The sequence below is a fragment of the Mirounga leonina genome, unplaced genomic scaffold (genome assembly GCF_011800145.1).
Source record: "Mirounga leonina isolate KUSES-001 unplaced genomic scaffold, KU_Mleo_1.0 Mir_92, whole genome shotgun sequence".
Taxonomy (NCBI): domain Eukaryota; kingdom Metazoa; phylum Chordata; class Mammalia; order Carnivora; family Phocidae; genus Mirounga; species Mirounga leonina.
Window position 1 is genome coordinate 8,572,362 of NW_023270852.1, and position 12,769 is coordinate 8,585,130.

The 12,769-nt window shown below is 36.2% G+C and overlaps 1 protein-coding gene across 5 annotated transcripts in view; it reads left to right on the forward strand.

Moving 5' to 3' along the window:
* STK33 (serine/threonine kinase 33) overlaps positions 1-12,769 on the forward strand; it is a 158,485-nt gene that overhangs the window by 104,835 nt on the left and 40,881 nt on the right. For all 5 annotated transcript variants that reach the window (XM_034995438.1, XM_034995437.1, XM_034995441.1 and 2 more), the window contains 4 exons: positions 63-147; positions 7,034-7,109; positions 11,694-11,806; positions 12,254-12,339. In XM_034995438.1, coding sequence (XP_034851329.1) covers positions 63-147; positions 7,034-7,109; positions 11,694-11,806; positions 12,254-12,339 — 360 coding nt within the window. The remainder of the gene's footprint in view (positions 1-62; positions 148-7,033; positions 7,110-11,693; positions 11,807-12,253; positions 12,340-12,769) is intronic.

The window sequence follows — 12,769 nt, forward strand, 5'->3', positions numbered from 1 at the left end:
CCTGCCTTCAGAATGAGTAAACTCTGGGACAGGAAAATAGGTGGCTGGGTTTTTTCTTCCAGGTGACTGATTTTGGCTTAGCAGTGAAGAAGCATGGAAGGAGTGAAGCCATGCTGCAGACCACATGTGGGACTCCTATCTATATGGGTAAGTTAGTAGATTTAAAATGATCTTTCTATATAAAGAGGTAGAACCACTAATGTAAATTAAAACTTGAACGACTTGAAAGAACTCCTAAAACTCAATACCAAAAAAAAAAACCCGATTAAAAAAATGGGCAGATGACATGAACAGACATTTCTCCAAAGAAGACACATAGATGACCAACAGACACATGAAAAGATGGTCAACATCACTCAACATCAGAGAAATGCAAATCAAAACCACAAGGAGATAACACCTTACTCCTGTCAGAGTGGCTAAAATCAACAACACAAGAAACAACAAATGTTGGCAAGAATGAGGAGAAAAGGAACCCTCGTGCACTGTTGGAGGGAATGTAAATTGGCGCAACCATGATGGAAAACAGTGTGGTGGTTCCTCAAAAAGTTAAAAATAGGAATGCCATATGATACAATAATTCCACTTCTGAGTATTTATCTGAAGAAAATGAAGACACTAATTTGGAAAGATATGTGTACCTCCATGTTCATTGCAGCATTATTTACAGTAGCCAAGATATGGAAACAACCTAAGTGTCCATCAATAGAGGAATGGATAAAGAAGATGTGGTATGTATGGGTGTGTGTTATTATTCAGCCATAAGAAAGAATGAAATCTTGCCTTTTGCAACAACACAGATGGACCTAGAGGGTATTATGCTAAGTTAAATAAACAAGACAGAGAGAAGAAAATACCATATGACTTCACTTAAATGTGGAATCTAAAAAAATAAATGAACAAACAAAATAAAACAGAAACAGACACTTGTAGATACAGAGAACAAACTGGTAGTTTAGGGGTGGATGGGCAAAATAAGTAAAGGGGATTAAGAGGTATAATCTTCCAATTATAAAATAAATAAGTCATGGGGATGTAAAGTATAGCATAGGGAATATAGTCAATAATATTGTAATAATTTTGTATTAGAAGGAATGAGCAATCAGTATCATGGGTGTTTGCTCCAGGTAGGAGAAACCAAGCTTCTCTTTACCACAGATTTGTTTCTTCTTCACAAAGAGGGGTGGATGGGAAGCCAAAGCAAGGTCCTTAGTAGTAAGACAAGGAAAGCCCCTCCATCCGCAGGAATCTCTGAATTAAATACAGAGCAATTACAATGTGGTGGAACTCCTGCCTTCAGAATGAGTAAACTCTGGGACAGGAAAATAGGTGGCTGGGTTTTTTCTTCCAGGTGACTGATTTTGGCTTAGCCAAAACTAGACTTTTCATGGTGATCATTTAGTAATGTACATAAATGTCAAATCACTATGTCATATACCTGAAACTAATATAATGTTGTACGTCAACTACAATTAAAAAAAAAAAAAAAAAAAACAGAAAAAAAAACCTCAAGCAATTTGATTTTGCCACAATATGACTTACTGGCCCTGATCAAGCTACTTTTTCTTTTCTTAGGTCAAATAATTTCATTGTTTTAGCATTTTTCTCACAGTTTATCTTTAAAGATTGTAGTTTTTATTGGTTTTTTGGACTCTTCTTATAGTTGTTTATACCTCTTAGGTAATCATACCCCAAACTTAATTATTGGTTTTGTTAACTCATGCTGAAATCATGTGTGTGTTTTACTTCTTTCCAATTCTTATCCAATTTTATTACCATCAAATGGTACATCCTAAAGCTACTGATTAAATATATTTTGTAAAGCAACCGTTTATCATTTTTCTAAGTGCGACTTTTAACAGCTTTACCGAAGTACAATTTAAATGCCGTAAAAAATGTACTATTCAGTGATTTTTCTAAATTCACAGAGTTGTTCAGCCATCACCACATTTCAGTTTTAGAATAATTCTACCCCAGAAGGTTGCCTCATGCCCATTTGTCCTTCATCTCATTCCCATCCCAATCCCCAGGTAACCACGAATCTATATTTACCTTTCCTGTACATTTCATCTAAAGGAAGTCATACCATAAGTTGTCTTTTATGTTGGCCTTCTTTCACTTAGTGTAATGTTTTTGAAGTATCTTCCTCTTGTACCTGTAGTCTATCCCTTTATATTTCTGAACAGTTCTCTGTTGTATGGCGATGCCACATTTTGTTTATTGTTTCCAGTCTGGGGCTATTATGGATAATGCTGCTATGAACATTTGTGTACAAAATTTAACATGGACATGTTTTCCTTGGGTAGCTACCTAGAAGTGAAGTTGCTGGGTCGTAAATTATAAAAAAAGATTTTATTTATTTATTAGAGAGAGCACAGGTTGGGGGAGGGAGAGGCAGAGTGAGAAGCAGGCAGAGGGAGAAGCAGGCTCCCCGTTCAGCAGGGAGCCCGATGCAGGGCTCAATCCCAGGACTCTGAGTCATGACCTGAGTTGAAGGCAGACGCTTAACCGACTGAGCCACCCAGGCACCTGCCCCTTTATGTTTGACTTTTTAAGAAACTGCCAAATGTTTTTTTCAAAGTGGCAGTAGCATTTGACCTTTTTACTAGCAATGTATGAGGGTTCCAGTTTCGTTGTATCCTTGTTGACTCTTTTTTTTTTTTTAAAGATTTTATTTATTTGACAGAGAGAGACACAGCAAAAGAGGGAATACGAGCAGGGGGAGTGGGAGATGGAGAAACAGGCTTCCCACAGAGCAGGGAGCCCAATGCGGGGCTCAATCCCAGGACCCTGGGATCATGACCTGAGCCAAAGGCAGACGCTTAACAACTGAGCCACCAAGGCACCCCTCCTTGTTGACTTGTGATAATTACCTTTCTTTCTAATTATAGCCACTGTAAAGGGTGTGAAGTAGTAGCTTATTGTGGTTTTTAATTTGGTAATTTAATTTTCCTAATGACCAATGATGTTGAGCATCTTTTCATGCAGTTATTAGTCGTTCGTAATCTTCTTTGATGAAATGTCTATTCAAATCTGTACCTATGAGATGATTATATTTTTCTCTTTAAATTTATTAGTGAAATAATTGCATTAATAGGTTTTGAAAATGTTGAACCATCCTTGCACTTTTAGATTAAACTCCACTTGGCTTAATAAACTGCTTTATTCAGTTTGTCACCACTTTATTTAGGACTTTGAGTGTAGCTTTCTTTCTTTTGTGCTGCCCTTGTCTTTTTTGATGTTAGTGTTACTCTAGCCTCATTTAAAAAATAGCATGCTCATGAATCACTTAAGTAACAGAAACTATCTGTTATATTAATAAATTATTAGTTTGATGAAATTTCCCCTTAAAATTTTTTTGGCCCTGGTACCTTTTGGTAGATTAAGTTTCTATTATATTTTCAATTTATACTGGGTTATTCAAGTTTTCCACACCTTTTTGAATCATTTTGATAATTTATGTTTTTCTAGAAAATTGTTCATTACATTGAGATTTTAAGTTTTATGACATAAATATGCATATATTATAACTTTGTGATTCTCCTATGTATCTGTGACTATCACCCTAATTATTCCTAATATTTTTTAAGACAGTCATGTGATGTAAGATAAGCAATATGGCCTGTGACATCACCTGGCTAACTCAGGATTCCAGCTCTGTCACTTAGTCTGGTGAGCCCTTGGCAAACAACTTAACTGCTTTTGTTGTGGTTCTACATCTGTACGATGGGGATTATGTCATCCATTTATCAAAAAATTTTTGAGGGTCTACTTTGTGTCAGGACTGGCCTGGGTATTGGGAATATAACAGTGAACAAAGTATAAAAATGTCATGTTGGTGCAAACATTAAACAAAGTAAAAAAGTAAAATGTCTGCTATTACCTGGGATGTTAGAGAGAAGTGCTAAGGAAGAAAAATAAAACAGGGAAGGGGAGAGGATATACTTAGGATGGTAATAATAAGATCTTTCTTACCAGGTTGACATGAGAATTAAATGAGAAAATATATGTAAAGAGCTTAGCACAATACCTGAGAGTGCTCAATTTAAGCTCTTGTAATAATAATAATCATTTTTTTCTTGATCAAATTTTTTAGTGGTTAGGACAATTTATTGGGCTTTCAAAGAACCAATTCAAGTCTAATATTATTTGGTTGACTTTTTTATTAATTTCTGCTTTTATTTTTCTGGATTCCTTCTATTTTCTTTTGGTTTATTTTTTAACTTCCATAAGTTAAATGGTTATTTATGTTCAGTCTGTGTATTTCTTTCTTCACTCTGAGTATTTCTTTGACCATTTCTTTTGCTAGACAGTGTTCTTTTTAACTATTATTCACTTCTTAATAGTCTATCATTTTAGTCTTCTTTAATCTAAGAATTATTTAGAAGTGCTTTTAGAATTTTCCAGGTTGTTAGGATGTATTTGATTTTCATGTGAATATGTGTTAGTTTTCCTAGCCTTTTGGTTTTTCTTTCTGGTGTTCTTCATTGTTCTAGGCAATTGTGACTTAAAGGTTTTCAACTTCTAAAATTGTTTTTTGTGATTGAACACATGGTTGGTTTTTGCAAATGTTGCATTGGATATTGTTGACCACAAAAATTTCTCTGTGTGTGTATTTATAAAATCAAATGTGATACCTTTGTGATTTAAACTTTCCATATTGTTAATTTTGTTTGCTTCTGTTGATTTCTAAGACAGAGATTTATTAAAGTCATCCACCAAGACAGGGCTTTGACAAATCTTTTTCTACCTTTTGTAGATTTCTTTAGAAAAATATCTTACTTTATTGAAGTATAATTTGCATACAATAAAATGCACAAATTTTAAGTGTACAAAGTTTGATGACTTTTGACAAATGCATATGCTTATGTAATCACCACCTCAATGAAGGTATAGAACATCTCTATCACCACAGAAAATTCCTTTGTGTTCCTCTCTGTTAGTCTCCCACCCAGACCGCAGGAACCATTGATGATTTTTATCACCAAAACTTAATTTTGCTTGTCTAGAACTTTATTTAAATTGAACCAGACAGCGTACATTCTTGTGTCTGTCTTCATCTGTTCCATGTCATGATTTTGAGACTTACCCATGTCGTATCAGTAGTTTATTCATTTTATTGCCGAGGAGTATACCTAGTTCTGTATTTGGTTTTTTGTTTTTTGGGTTTTTTTTTTTTTTTTTTGCCTCCTTGATGTATTAAGTTTTGAAACTGTTTTATCTTGTTTGGGAAAAGGCTACTTTAGATTCTGTTCATATCCTCCTGTTGGCAAAAGACATCTGGTCTGTAGTTACATGGGGAAAATATATCCAAGCACCCTGAGTTTTATGCCTGCTTATTAGCTGTCTACACTGATAACAAGTGAGAGAACAAGAGAGAAGACAGATGGTTTGTGGAGCTTTGCTGACTTCCTAAATGGCTCCTTGGCACTGTTACTGTGGCCTCCGCCTTCCTGTGAGAGCTGTGATGGCAGCGCACGTGGAAACAGCCCCGTCGTTAAGACGGCTCTGAGGGACCCAGGCCGCCATCCCGGCCCCCGCTGTGCAGGGCACCCAGTGTGGACGCTAGTCACAGACTTGCCCTTGTCAGTGACTCACTGTTCAAGAGCCACTTGACCTTTAGGGATTCAGTATTTAAAGAGTGTAAGTAGAGGTAAGGAATAATAGTTGCTTAGAGGAAAATAAATGCTAAGTAATTTTCAATGATATGGAAATGAATAACTCAGTTTTGTTAATTATCTATTGTTGAGCCTTTGCTCATTGTTTCTTCTCTTTCCTTTTTGTTTCCTTTTGGTTGATTTTTAGTTCCTTTGACAAGAGGCAGAGGAAGTGAAATGCTGTTTGCTTTTATAGAAGGTGTGTGTGAGTGTGTGTGTGAATGTGTGTGTGAGTGTGTGTGTGTGTGTAGGGCAGGAGAATGAAACTTTTCTAAAATAAAACCACCTTTTATGTGGGAGGCACTCTGTAGCTGTGTAACTTGAGGCAAGTCACTTCATACACCGGAACCTTAGTCTCCTCACTGGCAAAGTGAGCTGAATGTCTACATACCCATCTCGCAAGATTCTTCACATGATTTACACAAATAACATAATTTATAAAAAAGTGCTTTGTAAACATTAAAGTTCTATTGAAATATATACATCTATATTTCATTTTTATGTTTACATCTGTTTTATTCTTTCTTTTTCCTTAAAGAAAGATATTTGACCCCTAGCCATAAAGGCACAATAGACTATTCCTGAAATACCATATGTGACATTTTAAAAGCCACTTAACAAGCCAGCCATTATAATCTAATCATTAAAATGTGCTACCTTAAAGTAAAACAAAACAAAACAAAACAAAAAACTACACACACAGACACACACAACTACTGTGAGAAGATTGTTTAAAGGAACCCTATTGTGAACACATTGTAAAGTATGGAGCACAGAGTTGGGGAGTCAGGAGTACCCGGATCCTAGTCCTAGTTGGCTTTTTTATCCGGTTATGTTGTAGGAGCTCTCTCTTTGTCTTAGTTTTCTCATTTAGAAAATGCGGAAAATAATTCATATTCTGTCATAGGAGTGATGTTATTATTATTATTATTTTACTAAAATGATTTATAACCATTTATCTTAGTTTCTCTGTGAATCCAGATTTCCACATATTGGGCTTGCTTTAAATTATATCCACTTAAGGCATGTATTCAATTCTATTTTGGGAAAAGAACTGAGATATTGTTGTCTTCTACTATAACTACACAATCTTTGCAAAATCATTTCTTAACAATTTCAAAGGAATGGAGAGCAGTACATTTAGTTACACAGTTTATGCCATCGTTCCATTAGAAGCTAAATGACAGGAGTGAGGGTACAGTGACATCAATTGTTCAGGCCTGTACATTATTCATTTAACATCTGCTGTTGGTTCTCTTTTTCCCTGTGGGGGAATAAATTACAACACATCAGCACAGTTTTCATGCTTTGTGTTTAAGCATTTAAACTTCATTTATTGTATTATTAATATTATTTCATTTCTGCTTATTTGGCAGCCCCTGAAGTTATCAATGCCCACGACTATAGCCAGCAGTGTGACATTTGGAGCATAGGTGTCATAATGTACCTTCTGTAAGTAGCCTGCTAAATGTGCAGTTTAAAATGAATTGGTAGTCTCTAACAGCAGACTAGAATTACAGAGATTTTAAATGAAAACTCGGCAATATAGTTTTTAAAAAGTGACTGAAAAAACAATTGGGAAGCCATTCTAAAAGCTCTCTTATTAGTTGTCAGTGACATCCATTAGATAGTTTTTTAATACTATAAATTTATAACATACAGGTTTGCTTTTCATGGACCTATAAATGCTACAATACCTGAGCCAAGTGAAAAACTTGCTTAACACCTCTCTGATCTTTTGTTACAGACCAGAAAGTTTCTTTGTACTTTCTCCAGAGATTCAGTTATAGCCCATCGGATAGAGAGAGGTACTGGGGCCTGGCACTTAGCTGCCCTATGGACCTGGCATATGTGAGAAGTGAACACTAACTAGACAGGAGTTCAGCCCAGGATCTGGGGACTATTCTATAGTTTCCAATCCTCTTACTGCTACTGAAAACATCGCTGTTTCTGGCTCTTCCTTCTGTCTCACTCTCAAGATTCCATCAAACCCCACGTCCTGTTCATTTTTCCTTTGCAGTGTCCTCACCTCTTCCTTCATTTCTCTTCACTTGTATTATTTCTCCTCACTTGTATCATTTCTCCTGATGACCCATCTTCTAGAATATTACAATGTCTGTCTGACTGTTCTCCCTGCCTCCGTTCTCCTTCCCCAGTTCATCCTTCACATTGCTGTCAGGATTATCTTCCTAAATCACCATCTGATTGTACTACTTTTCTGATTCCCAACTTCTGATAATTCTGCCTTGTTATAGAAGAATGTCAGAGCCTCCCAGCATGGCATGACGGCAAGTCTCCCATGACCTGGCTCCAGCATGCCTCTCCAGTCTCGGGCTAGCTGTGTATCCCATGCACCTGCTCTATGTGCAGCAACTCTAGACCATTCTTCATGATTCGCATACCCTGTATCACATGTCTCTGAGTCTTTGCTCATGCAGTTCCTTCCACTTACAATTGTTTTTACTTCTCTACTAACCTTTCTCCTGGGCCCTCCAGCTCAAACATTAACACCTTCTGTTTCCCTAACTCCTATCTACCCCAGCAGAGTTACTGCACTCATTATGTATATACATTCCCACACTCCACAGAGGATTTAAAGCAACATGCAAAAAATGCATGCAAAACAATAACACTGAAAGAAAAACAATAATATTTCACCAGGAAAGTTTGCACATGTGTGAATTGGACAGACTTGTTCACTTTCCTATGTTTTTATAGCACTTTTAAAAATTAGATTATACTATTGTAATATAATTATTAGATTATGTATATTTTTTCTCTGTTTTTGTTTTCCTTGGTCTAAATTCCATGAAGGACAGAGATCTTATGTTATTCATCTTTGCATCCCTCATATCTGGTACAATAGTAGGCATGTAGTCAGTGCTCAGTATATGTTTGTTAAATTGAATTAAAGCAAATTGTCTAAGAGGTGTTCTGAAAAGTTAGTGGCCATTGTTCTGCCTTGTGGTGAGTATGAACATTTTTACACGGACGCAACATTAGTTTTATGGTCATATTGAAGATTTCACTGTGCACTACCTCTTCCAGATCATTTCTAAATATTGACATCAGAGTAGTTACATTTTCACAGTGCTGTGAAATGGAATACACAGGCAGTAGAAATTGGAAGATGTGATTGTAGCTGTAACTCAGATGGTCAACACACATCACTGCTTAGATTGCATAAAGTATACACGTATTCACAAAGTTTTTGATCACTGTCTTGTGCTAATTAGAATCATACCGTAAAAATTCTGAGCCTTAGTTTTTAATTAAAAATATCACTATTTTGGGCGCCTGGGTGGCTCAGTCGGTTAAGCGACTGCCTTCAGCTCAGGTCATGATCCTGGAGTCCTGGGATCGAGTCCCACATCGGGCTCCCTGCTCAGCAGGGAGTCTGCTTCTCCCCCTGACCTTCCCCACTCTCATGCTCTCTCTATCTCATTCTCTCTCTCAAATAAATAAATAAAATCTTTAAAAAAAAAATCACTATTTTAATTTAGTGTTTTATACTTGTAAGAATTTCCAGACAAGTCAAACATAATATATGTAATCTATTATTACACAATTCATGGGGTGTTTGCTGCTGCTTAGTTTGAATTTGTTGTTAAAGAAAGTGATAGTGTAGTACATACCTAAAATTTTTTCTCCTTCTTAAAGATATAATTTTAATTTTTCTGCTTCAGAGCACGGCTGCATATCATCATAATGACATCTTTTTTTCCTTTACGGTAGACTCTTACTTAGCTAATCAGTGCCTATTCATTAATTTGCCTGAGCCCGGTGTTCTTACAGATAATTTCTTTCACCAAGGGCATAAACATACTACCTTCTCCAGGGGGGGTATTTTCTTGTTTATCAGTTACCCCTGATTTATTTCTGCTTAATTGGACAATGATAACATACTTTCTCAAGGTGAAATTAACATAAATACTCTGCACGGGTACTATCCTCTGTTGTTGTGATTCCTAAGACATAGGCAACAGAAAATAATAGAAAGGCTTTAGAGGCATTTTTCATGTCTTGGATTCCCTTTTCTGGATGTGCAGAAAATTGCTGTCATAAAATTTCATATGCTGCTGATTGACCAACCATTAGATACATTTTGTGAAAGTAAAATTGCAAAGGACAGAAAAAAGGGGGATTTTTTAAACACAGCCCTTAAGCTATAGTTGCATGCTAGTCAGGCAATGCAGGAACAGCTAAGAAATTGGTGAATGTGCATATCACTGGATGTTAACAGACTCAATGAGCTGGGCTTTTGCTGGCCTGTACTTGTTATAATAGATAGTAATTGTAGATAAGACCATTTTTCTGGCCTTTTTTTTTTATTGCATTTTAAAGCTAAACACTAGTGAGGCAAATAAGATCGGAGAGAGGAAGGTCAGAACAAGCTGGAGAAATAAAAAGTATTAAAATAAGAGATTGCAGAACAATTTGATAAATACTGATCTCTTAACAAGAAGCTACTGCAAATGAAAAACTCTGTTTTCCAGCCTAGGTTGATAAACTACAAGGATGAAAGCAACTGTTTCCCCTAGGAAGTCGTCATCATCGTCCTCATTATCACATAAAATATTTATTAAATTTAGATTAATTCAAAAAATGCTCATGGCAAAGATTTTAAAAAAACTTAAAAATGGAACTTTAAAAATCAGTAAAAATCTAACTGCTAGGAGGCTTAGAGGTCATATACTTATGTACATAATAGGCTAGCATTTGGGCAGTATAATGGGATTATATCATTTTATTCTCTCAGTAATAAAGTGGAAAAATCTAATCCTGAGAGTTGAAGAACAGGCATACAGTGTGGCCTCTGTGACGAGCCCAGGTCCAGCTTCTGTCTGGCTGTCATTGGGAAAATCTGGTTGTTGGCTACCGGGCTGTACTCAGCTGTTGGGGTTGACAATAAAGATGATAGCTAACATTTGTCCAGAATGTATTATGAGGAACTGAACTCAACTTTTAAGCAAGTTCTTGCAGTTTTGGACTGGATTACTTACTGAAGCACAGGCTTGCCATGCTTTTTCTAAAATATAGTACAAAATTTCCTTTTTAAAAAAAAATATATTTTTTATTTATTTATTTTAGAGAGAGAGCGCGCACACATGTGCACAAGGTGGGGAGGGGCTGAGGGGGAGGGAGAGGGACAAGCAGACTCCACACTCAGTGCAAAGCTGTCTCTGGGCTCGGGGCTCAATCGCATGACCCTGAGATCATGCATGACCTGAGCCGAAATCAAGAGTTGGAGGCTTAACCGATGGAGCCACCCAGGCGCTCCAATACAGTACTTCCTTTTACAAGATTCTGAACACACACAGTCCCTGTATTACAGAATGTGCCTCAAGCCCAGGTTTACTTCATACATACTGCTGGTGGTTTTACTGATATTGGTCATTATGTATGCTCAGCTTTCATTCCAGACTGAAGGGTCAAACCATCATCATCCAGATTGTCTTCATTTTGTATACCATTTTTGAAGAGTTGTTGCCTTTTTAATGGATTTTTGGCTTTGACTCAGAGCCTATAGACCCCAGGGTTATTCTTAGTTTATTTTTACTAACATTGGTATAGTATTTTACCATGGATAAAACCCTTACAGGATCATTAGACTCTGAAAACTCTCACTGGACTCTGATAACTCAATATATTTTCCCCTAAGTCCAGTTTGAATTATGTACCTTAAGCACTACCTTACCTTTGCTCACATTGAAGTGTATCTCCACTATTATTTGTGCACTTAAAATCACACACCTGCTTGTATTTTGGTCCTGTTTAAGCTTAGTTTTCCCCATCTGGAAGACCTTTGGGTCATGTGCAGATCTGGAGATTTCAGTGTATATAAGGTCCTGTCACTGATCTTGCAAAACCTCCTTTGCTCCCATTTCTACCTCCAGAGGGAGATACCCACCTCTAGCTATCCTTCACTTAAGTTTGAAGCACCACTATTTCCAAGTTCTGTGGAAACTTAATTTTTAAAAGCTTCATTTTGATTATTTAAAAAGAATCTAAACAAAATGATTGCCTTTGTGGTAGATTATGTGGAGAACCACCGTTTTTGGCAAGCTCAGAAGAGAAGCTTTTTGAGCTAATAAGAAAGGGAGAACTACATTTTGAAGATCCAGTCTGGGAGTCCATAAGTGATTGTGGTAAGTATAGATCTGTCATTATTTACTAAAGCAAATGTATGTAATATAAAAAACTTGGCCAATAATTCAAATACTCTCAATCTCTGTTTTCGTCATTAAATTTACTTGTAGAAATAAACACTGTTTACTTGTGGAATAGTGATCTCTTCACTGTGATTGTTGTAGTCAAAACTTCCAACAAAAACAGAAATTACATAATAAAAATTGAAGAGGAAGTTGCTGATCGTCCAGCCCAGTTTTACTGTAGATCATAAACCAGCAAATCCGGGCAATAAAACCTCACTTTAGGCCTGAAACTTTATTAATTAGCCATTTATTCTGATGATATTTATTTTATAATTGGAATCTTCCCTTCATGTCATATAGACCTAATCCTAAATAAACTGGAAAATGTATGGTATTAATTGTAGTTAAGATAAGATTTTCAGGATTTCCCCTTATTTGCAGCTAAAAGTGTTTTGAAACAGCTTATGAAAGTAGATCCTGCTCACAGAATCACAGCTAAGGAACTACTAGATAACCAGTGGATAACAGTAAGTTACAATATTACTTCTTTTTTTTCTTTTGGACATGCTACCATTGCTTTTTTTTTTTTTTTTTAATTTGGTCTTGTAGTTTATATATAGTCCTAAAACAGCCAAGTAGTTTCATCTTCTGACAAGTTAAAAAATTATTGAGTCTTAACACATTTCTGAAATGGGTATTTTCAAACTATTAAAACTATTACCACAGTTGTTTATAAATGTTTATAGAGGCTTAAATGAACTCTTCTTTGCTCCATGCCATGACGGTATCAAGTCTGGTAGAGGAGAGCTGGGAAATGCCCCATATGAAAACTAATAATGAAACAGTCTGTTTAGACAAGTGACGTAAAGCCTGGAAGAGTCCACTTCTCTTTCAACTCTTTGGACGCAAGGAATCTTTGGGGACTTAGAAAAACCAAGATCTTCTAAGAGTGGCTGT